This window comes from Loxodonta africana, chromosome 12 (assembly GCF_030014295.1).
Source record: "Loxodonta africana isolate mLoxAfr1 chromosome 12, mLoxAfr1.hap2, whole genome shotgun sequence".
NCBI lineage: Eukaryota > Metazoa > Chordata > Mammalia > Proboscidea > Elephantidae > Loxodonta > Loxodonta africana.
Window position 1 is genome coordinate 94812621 of NC_087353.1, and position 20115 is coordinate 94832735.

At 47.2% G+C, this 20115-nt stretch overlaps 1 protein-coding gene across 1 annotated transcript in view; it reads left to right on the plus strand.

Moving 5' to 3' along the window:
• Nucleotides 1-20115, plus strand: part of SDK1 (sidekick cell adhesion molecule 1) — a 363835-nt gene that overhangs the window by 245267 nt on the left and 98453 nt on the right. The window contains exons 24-25 of the mRNA XM_064295981.1: nt 15619-15813; nt 19014-19215. Of these exons, the coding sequence (XP_064152051.1) occupies nt 15619-15813; nt 19014-19215 (397 nt within the window). The remainder of the gene's footprint in view (nt 1-15618; nt 15814-19013; nt 19216-20115) is intronic.

Sequence of the window (20115 nt, forward strand, 5' to 3'; positions counted from 1 at the left end):
TAACATCCTATTCATCATTTTTTAAATGTCTTCATGGAAAGTTTTTCCAGGATGTCTGGTTTACCGCATGGCCAAAGTCAGAACCCCTCTGTGTACTTTGTAGTGCCTGAGCTTTTTACACTAACAATATATTCCAGTGCTGTAATGTTTAAAATAAAATCAGTTATAATTCAAAACAGAGAAACAAAGATTATTTCCAAATTTTGCAATCATAAATGATGATGTGACTGCCATCCTTAGAGGTAAAACTTCATGGCATCTCTGATGGTTCTTCAGGGCATATTCCAGGAGATATTCTGTAGAGTTACACAACATTGACTGTTCCATAAAGACAGAATTAGGAACGTTTTTAAGGATCTTGACATATAGTTCCAATTTTCTCTCCAGAAATAATGTGTAAATTAGCACTTCCACCAGCTCTGTCCATGTCACCCACCTTCACCAATGTTGGCTATTAACATTTTTTATCTAGACTAGTTTGGTAGGTGAAATATAATATTTGCATTTTGGAAAGATACTTTCCAGTGTTTATTGGCCGCAAGTAGTATTTTTTTCTTTGGAGAATTTCCAGTTCATGTTCTTTGACTATTTTTCTCTTGGGAATTCATCCTTTCCTTGTTGATTTTTAGGTGCTCTTTACACCTTGGTGGCTGTTAGGTATTGAATTGTATCCCCTCAAAATATGTGTTATAAATCCTAACCCCTATACCTGTGGTTGGAGCCCTGGTGGTGCAGTGGTTAAGTGTTTGGCTGCTAACCAAAAGGTCAGCAGTTTGAATCCACCAGCTGCTCCTTGGAAACCCTATGAGGCAGTTCTTCTCTGTCCTGTGGGGTCGCTATGAGTCAGAATTGACTTGATGGCAACGAGTTTGGTTTTATACCTGTGATTATAATCCAGTTTGGGTTTTCTTTGTTACATTAATGACATTAATGACATCCTACACATGTTATATTAATGACATCCTACACAGTGTAGAATGTGTCTTAAGTCAATCTCTTTTGAGATATAAAAAGAGCAGGTTGAGCAATCAATGAAGGAAGCAAAGATGGGGGAAGGTAGATGCCACGTCACATGAAGATCACCAAGGAACCAAAAACTGAAGACCTTCCTCCAGAGCCAACAGAGGGAGAAAGCCTTCTGCTAGAGCCAGTTCCCTGAATTTGGACTTCTAGCCTCCTAAACTGTGAGAAAATAAACTTCTGTTTGTTCAAGCCACACACTTACAGCATTTCTGCAGCACTAGGTAACTAAGGCAATGGCGTTATAAAAAACCGGTGATTAAGCACGCAGACCCTGAGGTCAAAGTCTGGGTATGTTATAAAAAACCAGTCATTAAGCACCTGGACTCTGAAGTTAAAGTCTGGGTAGATGCCCAGCTCTGCTGTTCATAACTTCATGGTGTGACACAGGGACTTCTGCCTTTCTGAGCCCAGTTTCCCTGTCTGAAAATGGAGTTTTATTAATTCCACCTCCCTCCTAGGATTGTCATTGTTGCTGTTGCTGTCGCTGAGTCAGCTCCGACTCATGGCGACCTTTGTACAACAGAACAAAATATTGCCCTGTCCTGCACCATCCTCACAGTCGTTGGTAGGTTCGAGCCCAGTGTCGCAGCCGCTGTGCCAGGCCGTCTTATGGAGGGCCTCCCTTGGTTTCGCTGACCCTCCACTTTACCAAACATGATGTCCTTTTCTAGCGAGTGATTTTCCTGGTGACAGGTCCATAGAATTATAAAAAAAAAAAAAAAAAATTATTATTTATTTATTTTTTTAGAATTATAGTGAGGAATAAATGGCTTAGATCCATTGTTTGACACATAGCTAGTGCTCAACAAACATTAGCCCGTATTATTATGGAGAATATTAGCTGTCACATACGTCACAAATGTTTTTCCTTTTAGTTTTCTTTGTAGTGGTTTCTATGTTAAAAAAAAAAAAATTTATACCCTCAAGTCTATTTCTCTTTTTCATTGTGAATTGGATGATGCCATTGCTGTAATACTTAGGCTGCCCTAGGTTGGGGGTTGCAGTAGTCTCAGTTTCCCTAAGAAGGACCATTGCTTTCTCCTTCACTCTAAAGTGACAGTTCTCACCTCCTCTACCCTGGATGTGGAGTGACTTCATATGAAATCAAGCCGCAGATGTTCACTGGGCACCATACCTGTGCAGGGTCGGGGTGCGCACTCAGAACGGTTTATACAAGGTCCCCACAGAGCTCACCTACCTCTGAGCACCTGGCTCAACCAGCTGATTTCAAGAAAACTGCTGGCCTGGAAGAGATGACCCCCCTTCCTCTGGCTCCCGAGGCAGCTCTAGTCTGCACAGCTCATGTGGTCTGAGTCACGGGTTGCCTGCTGTGTTCCCACACCACATTATGAACAGTCAGGAGCCCTAATGGTGTGAACAATTAGGTACTTGGCTGCTAACCAAAAGATTGGTGGTTTGAATCCACCCAGTGGCTCCATGAAAGAAAGACCTGGCAATCTACTCCTGGTTAGGTTATAGCCTAGAGAACACTATGGGGCAGTTCTGCTCTGTCACATGGGGCCCCCATGAGTTGGAATTGACTTGATGGCACCCAACAACAACAACAACGTGGACAGGCAGGATGGTAGAGCCATTAAGAGTGTCAACTCTGTAGCCTCACTGCCTAGGCTCAGATCTCAGCCCCATAGTTTCCTAGCTAAGTGAGTCCATGCAAGTTATTTAGCCTTTCTGTGCCTCAGTTTCCCCATCTCTCAAAGCAGAACCATCGAACCTACCTCATAGGGGTCTTGTGAGGATCAAATGAGTTGTCCACAAAGTACTTAGAGCAACACCTGCCACAGAGAACACGCTCAGTAAAGGCTGGCTTTACTAACTTGTAATTTAATATTTCATCATTTCCCTTGCATCCTGGGGAAGCTGTAGACTCTTCAGAGCCAAGGGCTGGGCCTTAGATCTTCTGTATCAGCTGAGGGCTTAGCCCTGCACTGCATGTGTGCTTTATATTCTATAGCGATGTGTTGCATTGATTTGTTTTCATCACCCTGTTTGCTAGCGCAGAGGGTTCATGTTGACAAGAGGGAGAAAAATCTAGAAGACCAGGTTATGAAGCATTTCTAGTATATGATCAGAAGTGTACGCTTTGACTTATAGACCCTGGGGGTCACTGAATATTGAAAAAGCCCAGGGAAAGAGAAGGTGGTATTTAAATGCCTGGAGCTTTCCAACCACAGCAAAGCAAATAGTAAATAAAATAGTGCTCCCTCTAGCCATCGTGCAGAAAGCAGCCCATTCGAGTCCCCTTTGTCATAATGGCCTTTAGTCGTAATTGTAACAAATGTTCCCTGGGTCACCTGTCACCTGTATGTTATTACAGCCAGCACACCAGATTGTAATGCTGCAGGAAGAATGGGAAAACAATTTCTAAGATTCAAGTCAGTGTTCACAGGGGAGAGTGGAAAATGTCTCTTTGTAAGACTTACTCTCCATCCCAAGACCTTGAGCTGACATTGCCTTCCGAGCACCCAGACACCTTTGCAGCTCACACTTTTGTAATCTATATCAAAACATGTTCTTTCATTTCCGAAGGAGATTAACCGTACGAAACCTCAGCAGATGCCCAGAGAGAAAAACACTTGCTTATTTGCTTAAATATTTCACTTACGGACAGCTTTTAGTGCTTCCAACCTTCCTTTGGGGAATGCAGTTCAAACTACCAAAGTGTGGCCAGCACTCCCTCACATGCCAGCCTCCTCCATACTCTCTCGAATGCTGTTAGGTTAAAATGAGCGTGCTCTTCAAATCCATACGGGCCAATCTGGCCTCCACACCCTACCGCCAATGTCTCGGACAACTCCAGGCTCCTGAGGGGCTAACATTTACCTTGAGCTTATTACCAAAGTTCAGGTGAAGATCCCTCTGAGAATTAGGAACTCAATTAATGTGATCCAGGTTTGCAAATTCATATTTTGGAGCCAGTATTGTACTTGTGTGCTCCAAGTTCTCAAGGTGGTAAGCTCAAACAGAGACCAACCAGCCACTCAGCAGCTGGGCTGGGCCTACTTGGGGCTCCTGGGTGGGTCACCTGCTGTTGTGGGTTCTCTGACCAAAGGACACGTGTTGGTGGGGGGTGTTACAACCTACATCAACCAACAGTGGCCACCAGGGAATCTGCAGCAGTCACAAAACTTGGTACCCAGCTAATGGCCTCACTTCAGGGCCCTGAGGATCACGGCCCGGTGATGATCACCCAACAGGCAGCTCTCACCTGATGCCTTTCACCTGCCGGAAAGCCCCCAAACTGTCAAGTCACTTCTAACTTATGATGAACCCATGTGTTACAGAGCAGAACTGCCCCATAGGGTTTTCTTGGCTGTAATACTTATAGAGGCAGATTGCCAGGCCTTTCTTCCATGGTGCTTCTGGGTAGGTTCGAACTGCCAACCTTTAGGTTAGTAGTCAAGTGCAAACTGTTTGCACCACCCAGGGACCTTTTCCAGGAAGCCCACAACCTATAAAAGGCGTGCCACCAAAAATCAAACCCACTGCCATCAAGTCAATTACAACTCATAGTGACCCTATAGGACAGAACAGAACTCCCCCGTAGGGTTTCCAAGGCTGTAAATTGTTATGGAAGCAGACTGCCACTGCTTTCTTCCACGGAGCAGCTGGTGGATTTGAACTGCTGATGTTTTGGTTAGCAGTTCAGTGCTTTAATGCCTGCACCACCAGGGCTCCTTTAAAAGGTGTGTAGCCACCTTAAAAAAACAAAAAAAAGTCTACACAAAACATTCCAAAAAGAGCTCCCTGGTGTCAGTCTACACTTAACTCATCTGACAAGGCAGCTTAAAAAAAAAAAAAAAAAAACTCTGCTGTCTCGAGTCAATTCTGACTCATAGCAAACCTATAGGACAGAGTAGAACTGCCCCATAGGGTTTCCAAGGAGTGACTAGTGGATTCGAACTGCTGACCTTTTGGTTAGCAGCCCAGCTCTTAGCCACTATGCCACCAGGGCTCTTGACCGAAGCAGCTAGACTCCCTAATATCTTCCCATTTACTGCTGCATCTTTTTGGCATCTCCTTCTTGCTTCTCACATGATGGAAGGTTCTGGAACTTGTCTCCAGTGTGTATCCACATACACTTTTTTGACTCTGACTTTCTAGATCCTCGATGTTCCCTCCACCACGAAGGCACCCTCAGAAGCCTGCTTTGGCCTCTTCTAGCCATACTTTTAACTTCACTTTGGATCAGTGCTGCTCACTCATACTTTCCCTTGTTCCTGTGAATGCTTTCATTATCATAATTCACCCCAAAACCCACTGCCGTCGAGTCCATTCCGACTCATAGCAACCCTACAGGACAGAGTAGAACTGCCCCATAGAGTATCCAAGGAGCATCTTGTGGATTTGAACTGCTGACCTTTTGGTTAGCAGCCATAGCACTTAACCACTATGCCACCAGGGTTTCCATTATTCACCCATCACCTTAAAAACAGGGCTTCTCTCGGGCCACGTCCCACTCACTGTATTCATTCATCCTGTCCATTCTTTCTTAACACACACCTTTGTCTTCTGATCTTGCATGGCCGTTTGTGATCCGGCTGCAATCATAATTACACAACTAGCCTTTCGCCTCTGAACACCATCTATCATTATTCTCTAAAAATTCAAGAGCTGTTACTCAGCTGCTGCTGCTTGCTGTTTATGTACAGAAAAAAAAAAAAAAAGCTGTCTTCCACCTTCCATTAAGCCTAGGACATATTTAAAAACACATCAGGTAAGATACAAGTATTAATCTTTATGTTCACCAGACCGTGACGGAGGCCGAGATGATATTACCCTCATTTTAGGGCACATCATCAGGAGGTGCAAATAAAAGCTGGAGCCTGTGGCATTCCCTCCCAGAGGCTCAGGGAGGGAGCTGGATCTGAGACAGAAATAATTACCCAGATTTCATGAGATTCGGAGCAGATGACATTGTGCTTTGCGATTTACGTACGCTATCTCCTTGAGTCAGCACCTTGACTGTGGACCAAAAACCTGTTGCCGTCAAGTTGATTCCAACTCACAGTGACCCCATAGGACAGAGTAGAACTGCTCCACAGGGCTTCCAAGGAGCGCCTGGCGGATTTGAACTGCCGACCTTTTGGTGAGCAGCCATATTTGTTTACCGCTATGCCATCAGGGTTTCTTTGACCTTGGAAGGTGGATGTTACCACCTCCACTTACAGCTGCAGACACTAAGGGTCTGAGGAGGCCAGGGCAGTGCTGTGGCAAACACGCCTCCTTTCTGTGTGTTTGTAGCGGCCCCTACTTTGGGATATTGTGTAGGCATCAAAACTCACCTCTCTGACAGAAAAAATGCTTTTGATATATTGTATGAAATAGTAGAATGTAAACGTGTATTTAGAGTAAAATATAGTTTTTGTTTAAAATATGTATTCATAGAAAAACGATTATCAAAAAAAGCCTCTATGATAGTAAGGAAGGAGTCTCTGGGTGGTGCAAATGGTTAAGTACTCAAGTACTAGCTCAAAGGTTGATGGTTCGAACCCACCCAGAGGCAACATCGGAAGAGAGACCTGGTGATCTGCTTCAGAAAGGTAATGGCCTTTAGAACCCTACGGAGTAGTTCTACTCTGCACAGATGGGGTCTCCACGAGTCGGAATCGACTCGGTGGCAACTGCCACCAACAACAGCATGATAGCGAATGATCTGCGCATGGTAAGAGCCCTCACGTAGATAGATCAGCGCTGCCCTCAACCCCGCTGCGCCACCACCCGCAGCCCATCCAAGGGCTTCCCCCTGCCAAGCCTGCAACTCAGCCTGAGGGCTTCCTGGGTATCCCAGACTTTGGGGTGGGTTGTCCCATACACCTTGTAGCCCTCAGCCAGTGGCTGCTGGGTGTTGGTGGATAAATATTCTGGCTCTCTCTCCCCTTGGGTGGACAACACTACAGCATTTTCCACCATCTCCCAGAGCTGCCTAGTGGGACGAAGCCCGAGTGCTCCGAAATGGGAACTGGTCTGAAACACTTTTATCTACTTCCTTTCTTGCCCTGCCTCTCTTCACCACTCCATTCCTTTGTCTTCTGGGCTTGCCTCCCAAATAAACTGGTAAGTTACATCAACTCTGACTCATGGTGACCCTTCACGTGTCAGATGAGAACTGTGTTCCATAGGGTTTACGATGGCTGATGTTTTGGAAGTAAATCACCAGGCCTTTCTTCCTAGGCTGTCTTAGTCTAGAAGCCCCACTAACAGGCAAGTTGTAGCTGCGCTTGAAGTACATCGGCCAGGTATTAAATCTGAGTCTTTTGCATGGAAGGTGAGAATTCTACCACTCAACCACAAATGCCCCCCTTGTTGTTGTTGTTAAGTGCCTTTGAGTCAATTGGTACTCATAGCAACCTTTTGTGCACCATCCTCACAATCCTTTTTATACTTGTGGCCATTGTTGCAGCCACTGTGTCAATCCATCTCCATGACCGCTTTCCTTTTTTTCACTGACCATTAGCTTAACCAAGCATGATGTCCTTCTCCAGGGACTGATCCCTCCTAATAACATGTCCAAAGTGTGTGAGATAAAGTCTCACCATCCTTGCTTCTAACGAGCATTCTGGCTATACTTCATCTGAGACAGATTTGTTTGTTCTTCTGGCAGTCCATGGTATATTCAGTATTCTTCACCAACACCATAATTCAAAGGCATCAGTTCTTCTTCAGTCTTGCTTATTAATTCTCCAGCTTTCACGTGCTTATGAGGCGATGAAAAACACTGTGGCTTGGGTCAAGGGCACCTCAGTCCTTAAAGTGATATCTTTGCTTTTTAATACTTTGAAGAGGTCTTTTGCAGCAGATTTGCCAGTGTAATGTGTCGTTTGATTTCCTGACTGCTGCTTCCATGAGCTTTGATTGAGGATCCAAGTAAAATAAAATCCTTGACAACTGCAGTATTGTCTCTTTAATAGCTACAGCTGCTAACTGAAAGGTTGGCAGTTCGAATCCACCAGGCCATCCTTGGAAACCCTATGGGGGAGTTCTACTCTGTCCTATAGGGTCACTATGAGCTGGAACCAACTCACGAGCAACAGGTTTTTATCGTGATGTTGCTTATTGGTTCAGATGCAAGGATTATTGTTTTCTTTATGTTGAGGTGTAATCCATACTGAAGGCTGTGGTCTTTGATCTTCATCAGTGAGTGCTTCAAGTCCTCTTCATTTTCAGCAAGCAAGAGTGTGTCATCTGCATATGGCAGGTTGTTAATGAGTCTTCCCCCAATCCTCATGCCATGTTCTTCTTCATGTAGTTCAGCTTCTCAGATTATTTGCTCAGCATACAGACCGAATAAGTATGGTGAAAGGATACAACCCTGTCACACGCCTTTCCTAACTTTAAACCACAGATATCCACTTGTTCTGTTCAAATGACTGCCTCTTGGTCTATGTACAGGTTCCTCATGAGCACAATTAAGTGTTCTGGAATTCCCATTCTTCACAATATTATCCATAGTTTGATATGATCCACACAGATGAATGCCTTTGCATAGTCAATAAAACACAGGTAAACATTTTTGTTTTTGTCTGCTTTCAGCCAGGATGCATCTGACATCAGCAATGATATCCCTTGTTGCATGTCCTCTTCTGAATCCAGCTCGAATTTCTGACAGTTCCCTGTCAATGTACTGCTGCAACTGCTTTTGAATGATCTTCAGAAAAATTTTACTTGCGTGTGGTATTAATGATACTGTTTGATAACTTCAGCATTCTGTTAGATTCCCTTCTTTGGGATGGGTAAAAATATGGATCTCTTCCAGTTGGTTGGCCAGGTAGCAGTCTTCCAAATTTCTTGGTGTAGACGAGTAAGTGCTTCCAGTGCTGCATCCGTATGTTGAAACATCTCAATTGGTGTTCCATCAATCCCTGGATCCTTCTTTTGCACCATTGCCTTCAATGCAGCTTGGACCTCTCCCTTAAGTACCTTCGGTTTTTGATCATACGCTGCCTCCTGAAAAGGTTGAACATCAACCAGTTCTTTTTGGTACAGTGACTCTGTGTATCCCTTCCATCTTCTTTTGATGCTTCCTGCATCGTTTGATATTTTCCCCATAGAATTCTTCAATATTGCAACTCAAGGTTTGAATTTTTTCTTCAGTTTGAGAAATGACAAGCATGTTCTTCCCTTTTGGTTTTCTAGCTCTAGGTCTTTACACATTTCATTGTTATACTTTACTTTGCCTTCTCAAGCCCCCCTTTGAAATCTGCTGTTGAGTTCTTTTACTTCATCATTTCTTCTTTTTGCTTTAGTTACTCTACGTTCAAGAGCAAGTTTCATACTCTGTTCTGACATCCATTTTGGTCTTTTCTTTCTTTCCTGTCTTTTTAATGACCATGTACTTTCTTCAAGTACGATGTCCTTGATGTCATTCCACAATTTGTCTGATCTTTGGTCATTAGTGTTCAATGCGTCAAATCTATTCTTGAGATGGTGTCTGAATTCAGGTGGGATATGCTCAAAGTCATACTTTGGCTCTTGTGGACTTTTTCTAATTTTCTTCAACTTCAACCTGAACTTGCATGTGAGCAATTTATGGTCTTTTCCACAGTTGGCTCCTGACCTTGTTCTGACTGTGTCCACAGATGTAGTTCATTTGATTCCTGTGTATTCCATCTGGCGAAGTCCATGTGTATAGTCATCATTTATGTTGTTGAAAAAACGTATTTGCAATGAAGTTGTTGGTCTTGTAAAATTCTAACATGCAATCTATAGTGTTGTTTCTATCACCAAAGCCATGTTTTCTAACTACCAATCCTCCTTTGTTTCTGACTTTCACATTTCAATCACTGGTAAGTATCAGTCTTCTTGATTGCATGTTTGATAAATTTCAGACTGCACAAGTTGGTAAAAGCCTTAACTTTCTTCATCTTTTGCCTTAGTGGTTGGTGCATAAATGTGAATAATAGTCATATTAACTGGTCTTCTTTGTAGGCATGTAGATATCATCCCATCACTGACAGTGCTGTACTTCAGGAGAGATCTTGAAATGTTATTTTTGATGATGAATGTGATGCCATTCCTCCTTGATTTGTCATTCCTAGCATAGTAGACCATATGGTTATCTGGTTCAAAATGGCGATTACCAGTCTATTTCAGCTTACAAATGCCAAGGATATTGATGTTTATGCGTTACATTTCATTTTTCATGACTTCCAATTTTCCTAGATTCATACTTCTTATAATCCACGTTCTGATTATTAATGGACATTTGCAGCTGTTTCTTCTCATTTTGAGTCATGCCACATCAGCAAATGAAGGTCCTGAAAGCTTGACTCCATCCACATCCTTAAGGTGGGCCCTACTTTGAGGAGACAGCCCTACTTTGAGGAGACGGCTCTTCCGCAGTCGTATTTTGAGTGCTTTCCAACCTGAGAAGCTCGTCTTTCAGCACGATATCAGACACTGTTCTGCTGCTCTTCATAAGGTTTTCACCGGCCAGTTTCTTTAGAAGTAGACTTCCAGGTCTTTCTTCCTAGTCTGTCTTAGTTTGGAAGCTCAGCTGACACCTGTCCACAAAGGGGAACCCTGCTGATATTTGGAATACCCCTAGCAAAGCTTCCAGGATCACAGCAACACTCAAGCCACCACGGTGTGACAAACTGACAGACACGTGGTGGAAGAATGCCCCCCCAGGGTGTTCACTGGCTAATTTTTGAAAGTAGATCACCAGGCCATTCTTCCTAGCCTGTCTTATTTTAGAAGCTCCACTGAAACCTATCCATGCTGGGTGACCCTGCCAGTATGTGAAATGAGGTGACATAGCTTCGAGCATCACAGCAACACACAGCCACCACAGCAGGACACACTGACAGATGGGGGGTGGAGCTTACCTATAGGCATGTTTTTACACATGTTAAATTAGAGACCTTTTAACCACTGTTCAAAGTTAGTGAGGTAATAAAAAAAAAAAAAATTTTTATCAGTGTGTGGACAGACATGGCCCAAACCCCGATACATAAACGTTAGTCTATTTTTTTTAATTTATTTTATCGTAGAGAATGTACAATCAAAACATATACCCATTGAACAGTTTCTACATGTACAGTTCAGTGACATGGATTACATCGTTGAGATGTAAAACCATCCTCACTCTCCTCTTCTGAGTTGACCTCCATTAACATAAACTCACTGCCCCCTAAACTTCCTATCTAATCTTTCGAGTTGCTGTTGTCAGTTTGATTCCACATAGACAGATCGTCAAAGAGTTCAATGCTCAAGTTAGCATTAGTGTGTTTTCAATGGAAACTTCATGCTTGCTTCTGGGGAAGGGCTGCTGTCTCTTCCTCACTAAGTGTGACTATGTACATGGCCAAACTCACTTACACTGAATCACCATCGTCCTTGATATTTTAAAAGTATTATGTCGTACTGTCTTAGTTATCTAGTGCTGCTATAACAGAAATACCACAAGTGGATGGCTTTAACAAACAGAAATTTATTTTCTTGCAGTTCAGGAGACTAGAAGTCCAAATTCAGGGAGCCAGTTTTAGGGTAAGGCTTTCTCTTCGTGTTGGCCCTGGAAGAAGGTCCTTGGCTCTCCAGCTTCTGTTTCCTGGTCCCTTGGAGATCTCCATGTGGCTTGGCGTCTATCTTCCCCCATCTCTGCTTGCTCAATCTGCTCCTTTTATATTTTGTAAGAGACTGACTCAAGATACACCCTACACTAATCCTGCCTCATTAACGTAACAAAGACAACCCATTCCCAAATGGGATTATAACAACAGCCATAGAAGTTAGGATTTACAACACACATTTTTGGGGAACACAGTTCAATCTATAACACGTATGGTGTTCTTATTGGTAAGGCTTATATCTGCCAGTCTTGACTTGGCATGTGATTATAAAGTTTGGCTTGGTTTGTCTTTGTAAAATATCCTTCTTTAGTTTCTTTAGTTTCAAAAATATGCTGTTGATAACGACATCAGGCAGTGTTCTGTGTGCACAGATTGAGTTTCCTCCAGTGGTCGGGGGAAGTACGAATCATTGCCAAGGCCTCTGGCAGACGCCTGGTCGCTGTGAGGTCTGCTTTGGCTTCTCTGTGGGAATCCCACTCCCACACAGCCGGCCCTGCTCTGGGAGGGGGCCAGCTGTTCCACCCAAGCTTTGATCTCCCGCGTGTGCCACACTCACATCTGCTGAACATGGGCACTGACATTCTCCCGCAGTCCCTGATGGCACGGCAAAGCGCACACGCTGTAAATCACAAGCACATACAAACAATAATAGATCTCATAAAAGCCGGAGGTAGACATATTGAGAAGGTTAGAGGTAATGACAGAACATGGATTTACACACCTTTCATGGCAGTGGGGGAGGGTCAAAAGATATAATCCCTCCCGAGCTAGGAAATAAAATGATGGGGTATGAATGCATTTAAAAGTGTAAAGGCAAATACTAGAAGAACTAAAAGCAACGACATAAGTAACCAAAATTGTGTGATGGAAAAGGCGGAAGGCGAGAAGAAGGGGAAGAATGCCGGTGTCATCTTCATTCCTGTGGAGTCAGTAGATGCTGTCTAAAGACACGGGGGATTGGGGAAATTGCATAAATTGTAACTCTAAGGGTAAGTGCATAAAGAACCGAAAATAGATAATGAACCTTCCAAATGATGAAAAGAGAAAGCGGACATCAAACAAACCAAAGCAAATGCTAGCCATAGAGATGGTAATGAGAGCAGCAAAACGCAGGACGAGCTGTACCATAGGCCGCGGTGGGCGGCAAAGAGTGGGGAGATCTCTGTCAATGCATTCATAATTCCGTAGTCTTAGCTTGTCAACAGAAAGACTCATAAGAAGCTGGTGGTTTTGCTTGCCTTTGGGAAGGGGGTATGAGAGGCGTGGGAGTCAGGGCGAGGGAGACGGACTTTGCACTATTTCTTTTGCACCTTTCTTACTCTTTTTGTACCCTGTAAATATACCACTCAAAAGGTAATAATCAATCGTAATACCTCTATTTAAATAAAAATCAAGGAGTTCTGGTGGCGCAGTGGTTAAGTATTCCGCTGCTAACCAAAAGAAAGCTCAGTGGTTCGAATCCACCAGCGGCTTGGCAGGAGAAAGATGTGGCAATCTGCTTCTGTAAAGCTGACACCCTTGGAAACCCTTTAGGGCAGTTCTACTCTGTCTCAAGGGTCGCTGTGAGCTGAAATGGACTCAGCCATGGGTTTTTTTTGTTGATGGCTGTTTAAATAAAAACAACTTAAATCATAACAAAGTCCTGGTTATCTACTTCCAGAAAAACCAGCCACCAAATTCCACGGAGCACTGTTCTTTTCTGACGTGCAGGGGGTTTCCCTGAGTCCGGGCCGACTTGATGGCGGTTAATGACAAGGAGTTCAAGGGTCCGAGAGGTTTGGGGTTGGGTTCCCACTGCACCTCAACCTCAGACCCCGCCACCGTATGACTAGGTGAGGGGAGAGAGGTGGAGGGAAGATGTGGGTAAAGAACCACCGTGTTGTCTCTGGGGCTGCCAGCCACCAGTCAATGGATGGAACTGGACCAGTTTCTGGCAGGATACCCTGTCCATGGCCTGGGGCCAGCTGGGCCACTTCTAGGAAACCCCAGAGACAACTGACTGCCATGGCGGGGGAAGTGCCAGTTCATTGGAGGGAAAGCAGTGATGTAATGAAGGCAGTGGCAATGGAGGAGGCAGGACTGCAGGGTTCTGCCAACATCTGGGCCTACACTGGCATCTCGATGGACTAGGCTAGACACGCCATCCCTGTCTGCATGGGGACGGTAGCCTTATGATGGCTAGCAGCCATCAGGGGCTGGGACACTCTCTAGGTAGACCTCCATGTAGTCATCCTCGTGGCTGCCCCAGTGGTGGCTGGTGAAGCTCCTCATGCTGTTGGATCAGTGACAAGAGCAGAAACTGGGGGATGCAAGTAGCTGTGTCACCAGTGTGTCGAGCCCTGGAGAGAAGGAAAACAAGAGCAGCTGAGGGAGGTTCCCCAGACTAGAGAGGACTGGGGAGCTTGGGCAGTGCTGGACCAGTGAGACTGCTGGCCCAGCCCCTCAAAGGTGGGCCATAGACAAGGGTGTAGTGAAGGCAATGAGCACCTAGAGACAATCTCTAAGTTGTGCCCCTGACTCCATTTCAAAATGAATAGATATTGATAGTGGCAATGCGTCAGCAGAAACGCCTTCCCCCTCCTGTCCAGCTGCCTCACTCAGGTGCCTTTCACATTGGTGGCACCTCCGAATGTTATTCTGTGCCTCCTCTGGCGCCCCTTGGACTTGCGTTCAGGGGCAAGTGTCCCACTCCTCCCCCTCCCACGCCCTACGCCCCTGCCCATGGGCAGCAGGGCCCAAAGCCTGAGCTCAGCGCCACTGGCCTCGTTTCCGTCCTTGCGTTTGTTTCCCCTCGTATGATGTGAGCAGTTTGGCTGACGTTAACTTTTGGACCCTGCAGCCCCACATCAGCTCTGCTTTAATCAGCATAGGAGCTTGGCAGCTGGACCCCATGCTGTCTGGGTGCCCAAACGGGCCACACCAGTGCAGTGTGATGGCCAGTCTGGCGGCATTAGCTCTGCCTCTGCAGAAAGCACTGGCTAGAGAGGTTTGATCACTAATAAGGTCTGATCAACCACAGACCCTTAGTAATCAAGGACCTGTGTGCAAGACCTTCAGGCCTGCCGAGCCTGCCCTGACCTGATTCACAAGCACTCTGCTTCCTTGACAAGAAGAGGGTGATTCAAAGTGGAGCCCCCAGCTCGGAGATGCCATGGGGGCATCTTCTGGGGCGGGGGGCAAGGATGCTGGGCCAGGAGGAAGGAGTCGGAGGCTCTGTACCATTCACTGTGGCTCAGGGAGGTGTGACCTGGGCCGTCAGGGACAGTGAGAACGGAAGCATGGAGAGCAGGAGGAAGAGGCAGCTGGAGGCCCATGTGGCGTCCCGGCCTCTGCAGTCCTGAAGAACTTTTCCGCAGAAGGCACCAGTGGCCCCCAGACTGGGTGGAGGGAAAGGAGACAGACTAAGACTCTGCTCGGCCTCCACCCACCAGATACACTCAGTGACAAGTTTGCAGGCTGCGGCAACATGCTCTCGGCGTGCCCATATCCTCGGGGAAAATGAAACTGTTCACACGTCGTTCCTGTGAAGGATGAGGAGTGGAGCAGGTTTCACAGCAGATTAGCACTCAGCAGCCCCTCCATTCATCACCATAGGTGTCATTTCCCTTTCGGCATACACCGTGTCTGCCTCCGAGAGGCTGGGTGAGGAGGAAGGGAATCACAGAGAAACAAATGGCTTTCCAGCACAGAAGTTATTAGGGAGTGGCAGGCGCGTGGCAGGAGCCCTGGTGGCAGAAACAGCTAATGTGCTCAACTGCTAACCGAAAGGTTGGCAGTTCAAACCCACCCAGAAGTGTCTAGGAAGAAAGGCCTGGCAGTCTGCTTCTGAAAGGTTACAGCCCTGAAAGCCCTTTGGAGCAGTTCTACTCTCCACACAGGCTGTCATCCTGAGTTGCGATCGACTCAATGGCAACTGGTGGGTTTTAGGCCTGTGGCATTTTCTCCAGGTGAGTGGCTGGATGGCCAAGCAGCTCTTACCCCTTCTCTGTCCCCTGCCCCCCTGCAGGCTACCAGATCGCCTACCGCCTGGCCACCAGCAGCCCCAACACCTTCACCACAGTGGAGGTTGGCGCCACTGTGCGGCAGTTCACAGCTACCGAGCTGGCCCCCGAGTCGGCCTACATCTTCCGGCTGTCAGCTAAGACGAGGCAAGGCTGGGGGGAGCCGCTGGAGGCCACTGTCATCACCACCGAGAAGAGAGGTAAGACCTTGGGCCCAGAGCACACAGCCATGGGTGCAGAAAAAAAAAAGGGGGGGCTCCTTAATCAGGTCCCTGTGGGCGGCACGGTTGCGGGGAGGGGGCCTTACCTCCAAAGAAACAGAGGGAACAAGACATTTGTTTTGCACCTGCTTGGCTAGGCATGGAGCTGGACTGGTTCTCATCTAGCATCAGTGTAGCTCAGCATCCCATCTCCTTCTGCTTGCTCAGGTAGGTACAAGTGTCCCCTTTAAAGATACAGAGTTTCGCTCAGAGAGGCCATGTGACTTGACAAGGTTGCACAGAGGGGAGCAATGTTTGGATGTCAACTCCAAAGCCAGGCACCCCATCTCTGATGCTCCAAACTGTATACCCAGTTGAGAAAACCAAAATCAAAACCCAATGCCAAGAGTCAATGCCAACTTATGGTGACCCCAGTTGAGAAGGTATCAAGACATATGTTTCCTAAATAATAGTACTGATAGAAACTCATCCACTGGCCCTCTCTGTTCCCAACACTGTGTTTGGTGCTTGATGTACATCACCTTGACTTATCCTCACCACAACCCACCGAGGAATGCAGTGTGGGCTCTCATTTTACAGAAGCAGAGATTGAGGCTCAGACAAACCAAGTAACATGCTGTCTTTTTCTGGGTTCTCTAGAGGAGCAAAACCAGTGAGACTTGTATATATATATAAATAGAGATTTACTGCAGGGAAATGGCTCACACAGTTGTAGGGGCTGGCAAGTCCGAAATCCGTAGGTCAGGTTGCAGGCTGGAGACCTCTGCTGGCTCATGGGGTTGTGGGGGCTGGTGAATCCAAAATTTGTAGGTCAGGCAGTAGGCTGGAGACTCTGCAGGCTCACATCCAGGAACAGGAGATCAGGCGACGAGAAGTATGCAGGGTCAAGAGAGAGCGAGCATTGTCAGACATCCATTTACAGTGTATACTGGAGGCAGGCCACGCCCCTAAGGAAACTCCTCTTTCAACTGGTTGTCTGCTCACATCAGATTACATCATGGAAGATGATTACATTATATTACATTGTGGAGGAGCACCCAGTCTGGTGTCTGCCAAACCACTGAGGACACAGCCTTGTCCAGTAGGCATAGAAGGTTAACCATCACGCATGCCCAGGAGACACAGCTGTAGGGCTGGGGCTGCACCTATGCCTTAGGGACCCCGAGACCTACACCTTCCACAAACACCCACCACAGGCTCCTGTCTCAGCAAGCATTGGCTCCTCTCCTGCCACACCTCCCCAGGCCTTTCGCCTGGAAGCCACCCCACAGCTGGCCCTCTCCTCAGTGGTAGGGGCCTCTGACAAAGCAACCATGGCTTGAACTCTAGGTTCTGATGTCACAGCCAGGCCTAGAGATCTTGGAAATAAATGGGGGCAGGAAGGAGCTCCCTGGGCCTGCCTGACGGGAGACGGCTGGTGGAGGGACCCCAGCTCGGAGTAGTCGATGCGAGCACAGACTCTGGGTCAGACCATCCACCTGCTGTGTGGCTGTGGGCAAGTCCCTCCCCACTCCGTGCTGTGGTAGCCTCATCTGTAAACTGGGGATAATTTCAGGAGTGACCCCATGGCTCTGTGATAAGAAGTCTATGAGTCCATGCACGTGAAGCTCTGAGGACGGTGCCTGGTACACAGTGAGGGCGACATGCACATTTGCTATCGAGACTGTTCCCAGAGAAGACAGAGTCTCACAAAGTAGGTTCTCAGTAGATGACGGGGCAGCAGTAGCTCGGGAGTAGAATCCTCACCTTCTGTGTGGGAGACCTGGGTTTGATTCCCGGCCAGCGTACCTCATGTACAGTCACCACCTGTCTGTCTGTGGAGGCTTGCTTGTTGCTCTGATGCTGAATAGGTTTCAGCAGAGCTTTCAAACTAAGACAGACTAGGAGGGAAATCAGCCAGTGAAAACCCTATGGATCACAACAGACTGATCCCATTGTGCTTGGGGTTGCCGTGAGTCAGGGGCTGACTCGATGGCAGCTAACAACAAAAACAACAGCAGTGTTATTTTTGTATTTATTGTTGCCTTTATTACAAGAAGGATGTAAACAATTTACGGTAATAAAGAGTTGAACCCAGAGTGCTTGAAAAATAATTTGAAGAACTGATCTTAAATCTAAGGAGGGCAGGGAGGAAGGAAGAAACTCGCATTTATTGAGTACTTACTACCTTTTAAGTGTCCCTGGGTGGTGCAGATGGTTAAGCACTTGGCTACTAAACAAAAAGTTGGCAGTTCAGATCCACTCAGAGGCACCTTGGAAGAAAGGCCTGGCGGTTTGCTTCTGAAAAACCAGCCACTGAAAACCCTATGTAGCAGAGTTATACTCGGACACACAAAGGGTCACCATGAGTTGGGGTCACCTGGAGGCCTGTCGAGGAAGGAGGGCTGCAGAGAAACCCACCCCCAGCGTGTACGCACAGGAACCATGCTGATGAGGTGAGAGAGAGGCTGCTCACAGCCATGGTGCCGCAATCAATCGCTGTTTTATTATACACCCCACATTTTCATCCGAATCAATGATCTTCAGAAGAAACAATTAAACAATTATTCCTCCCTCTATGGTGTTTCTTATTGAAATCAATGGCTGAGGAGTCAGTGACAGAATGGGCTGTGTTCAGATGTGGGTCCCACAGGGGGGACTCCCCATCGCCCTCATAAACAGTGACCAGTGACCACCGAGAGGGCCTCACACCCCACACTTTTACCCCTGAAAACAGCTGAGACAGATTCCTTTAACGTCTCAGGCTCAGGTTGGCTTCAGGGGCAAGAAAACTCTATGTTCAGATGCATGGAGCCCCAAAGCAGAAGGAGAGAGTCCAGGGAAGCCTGTAGGTGCCTGCAAGAGCCGGCAAAACCTCGTGACTCCAGGTGTCCTTCAATGAGACGTGGAGCAGGTTTGGAAAATCACTGTTGACCCAGCTCCATTTTCACTTGAAACTAACAGGTCTGTTTCTTCCCTACAGCAGCACATTCCAGAACCAAGCAGACCAAGTATGTCACCTTCAAGCCTGCTGTAAAGAGCAGTGGAGAGGGCTTCATGCCCCCGTGACACTGGGAATCACCTCTAGATTGTCTTTGTTACCCAGGCCGTCACCTGTAGTGACTGTCAGTCATAAAGTCGCAAACACCCTCTGGAAGAGCACCCTCTCAGATGCCCCTTGCCCTGTCCTCTGGTTTCAGAGCGGCCTGCACCCCCCCGAGAGCTCATGGTCCCCCAGGCAGAGGTGACCGCCCGCAGCCTCCAGCTCCAGTGGACTCCGGGCAGTGACGGCGCCTCCCCGATCCGGTACTTCACCGTGCAGGTGCGAGAGCTGCCTGCCGGAGGGTGGCAGACCTACTCCTCATCTGTCAGCCACGAGGTCACTGCCTGCATGGTCGAAAGGTACTGTGGGGATAGGAGGACCCTCCCTAGGAATGGGAGCCCTGTTCTCGGCCCTGCTTTCACCCCCTCCGGCCAGCCCTACCTGCAGGATGGGAGTCTTGTGTGGTCCTTGGAAAAGTACCCGCTGCAAGCTCGTGCCCCATCTAGTCAACACCTGTTCTAGGGACCCCAGCACTCCTGCCCCTTCATCCCTGCTTCCAGGGCCAACCCAGGCCCCTCCCCAGGGTCTGTGCTCCCCAGGGTACATGGGTAGTGGGGAGGGTAAGCTCGGATGTGCAGGCTAGGGCACCCACGCCCCCAGGAGGCAGGTGTTGGGGAAAGCGGAGGTGTGGACGAGGGGTGGGCCTAGGCCTGCAAGCGCCAGGGGTGGAGGAGAAGTTCTTCCCCTTGGCGCTTTCTGAAGCAGCACAGAAAACAGACTCTGCCTGAGGGCTGTACATCATCGGTGACGTCTGCTGAGGAGAAGGAGGGGTGCCCAGCGAACAAGCTGAGAACATCCATTCACTCAGTTATGTTTCAGACTCTTTGGCACAAGCCACCTGTTAAAGGGACAGCATTTGTTCAGATACGTACGCTGGTGTGTTGGAGTTTAGAAAATCAGTTGCATTACTAAGTTGCAATTTGTTGTCGTTAGCTGCCATCGAGCCGGCACCAACTCACGGCGACCCCATGCACAATGGAACAAAACGCTGCCCAGTCCTGTGCCGTCTCCATAATCAGTTACGCATCAGACCCATGTGCTCCATAGGGTTTTCACTGGCTTATCTTCAGAAGTAGATCACCAGGCCATTCTTCCTAGTCGGTCTTAGTCTGGAAGCTCCACTGAAACCTGTTCAACAACCTAGCGACACAAAGCATCCGAGGACAGACAGGTGGTGGCTGCACATGAGGTGGACTGGC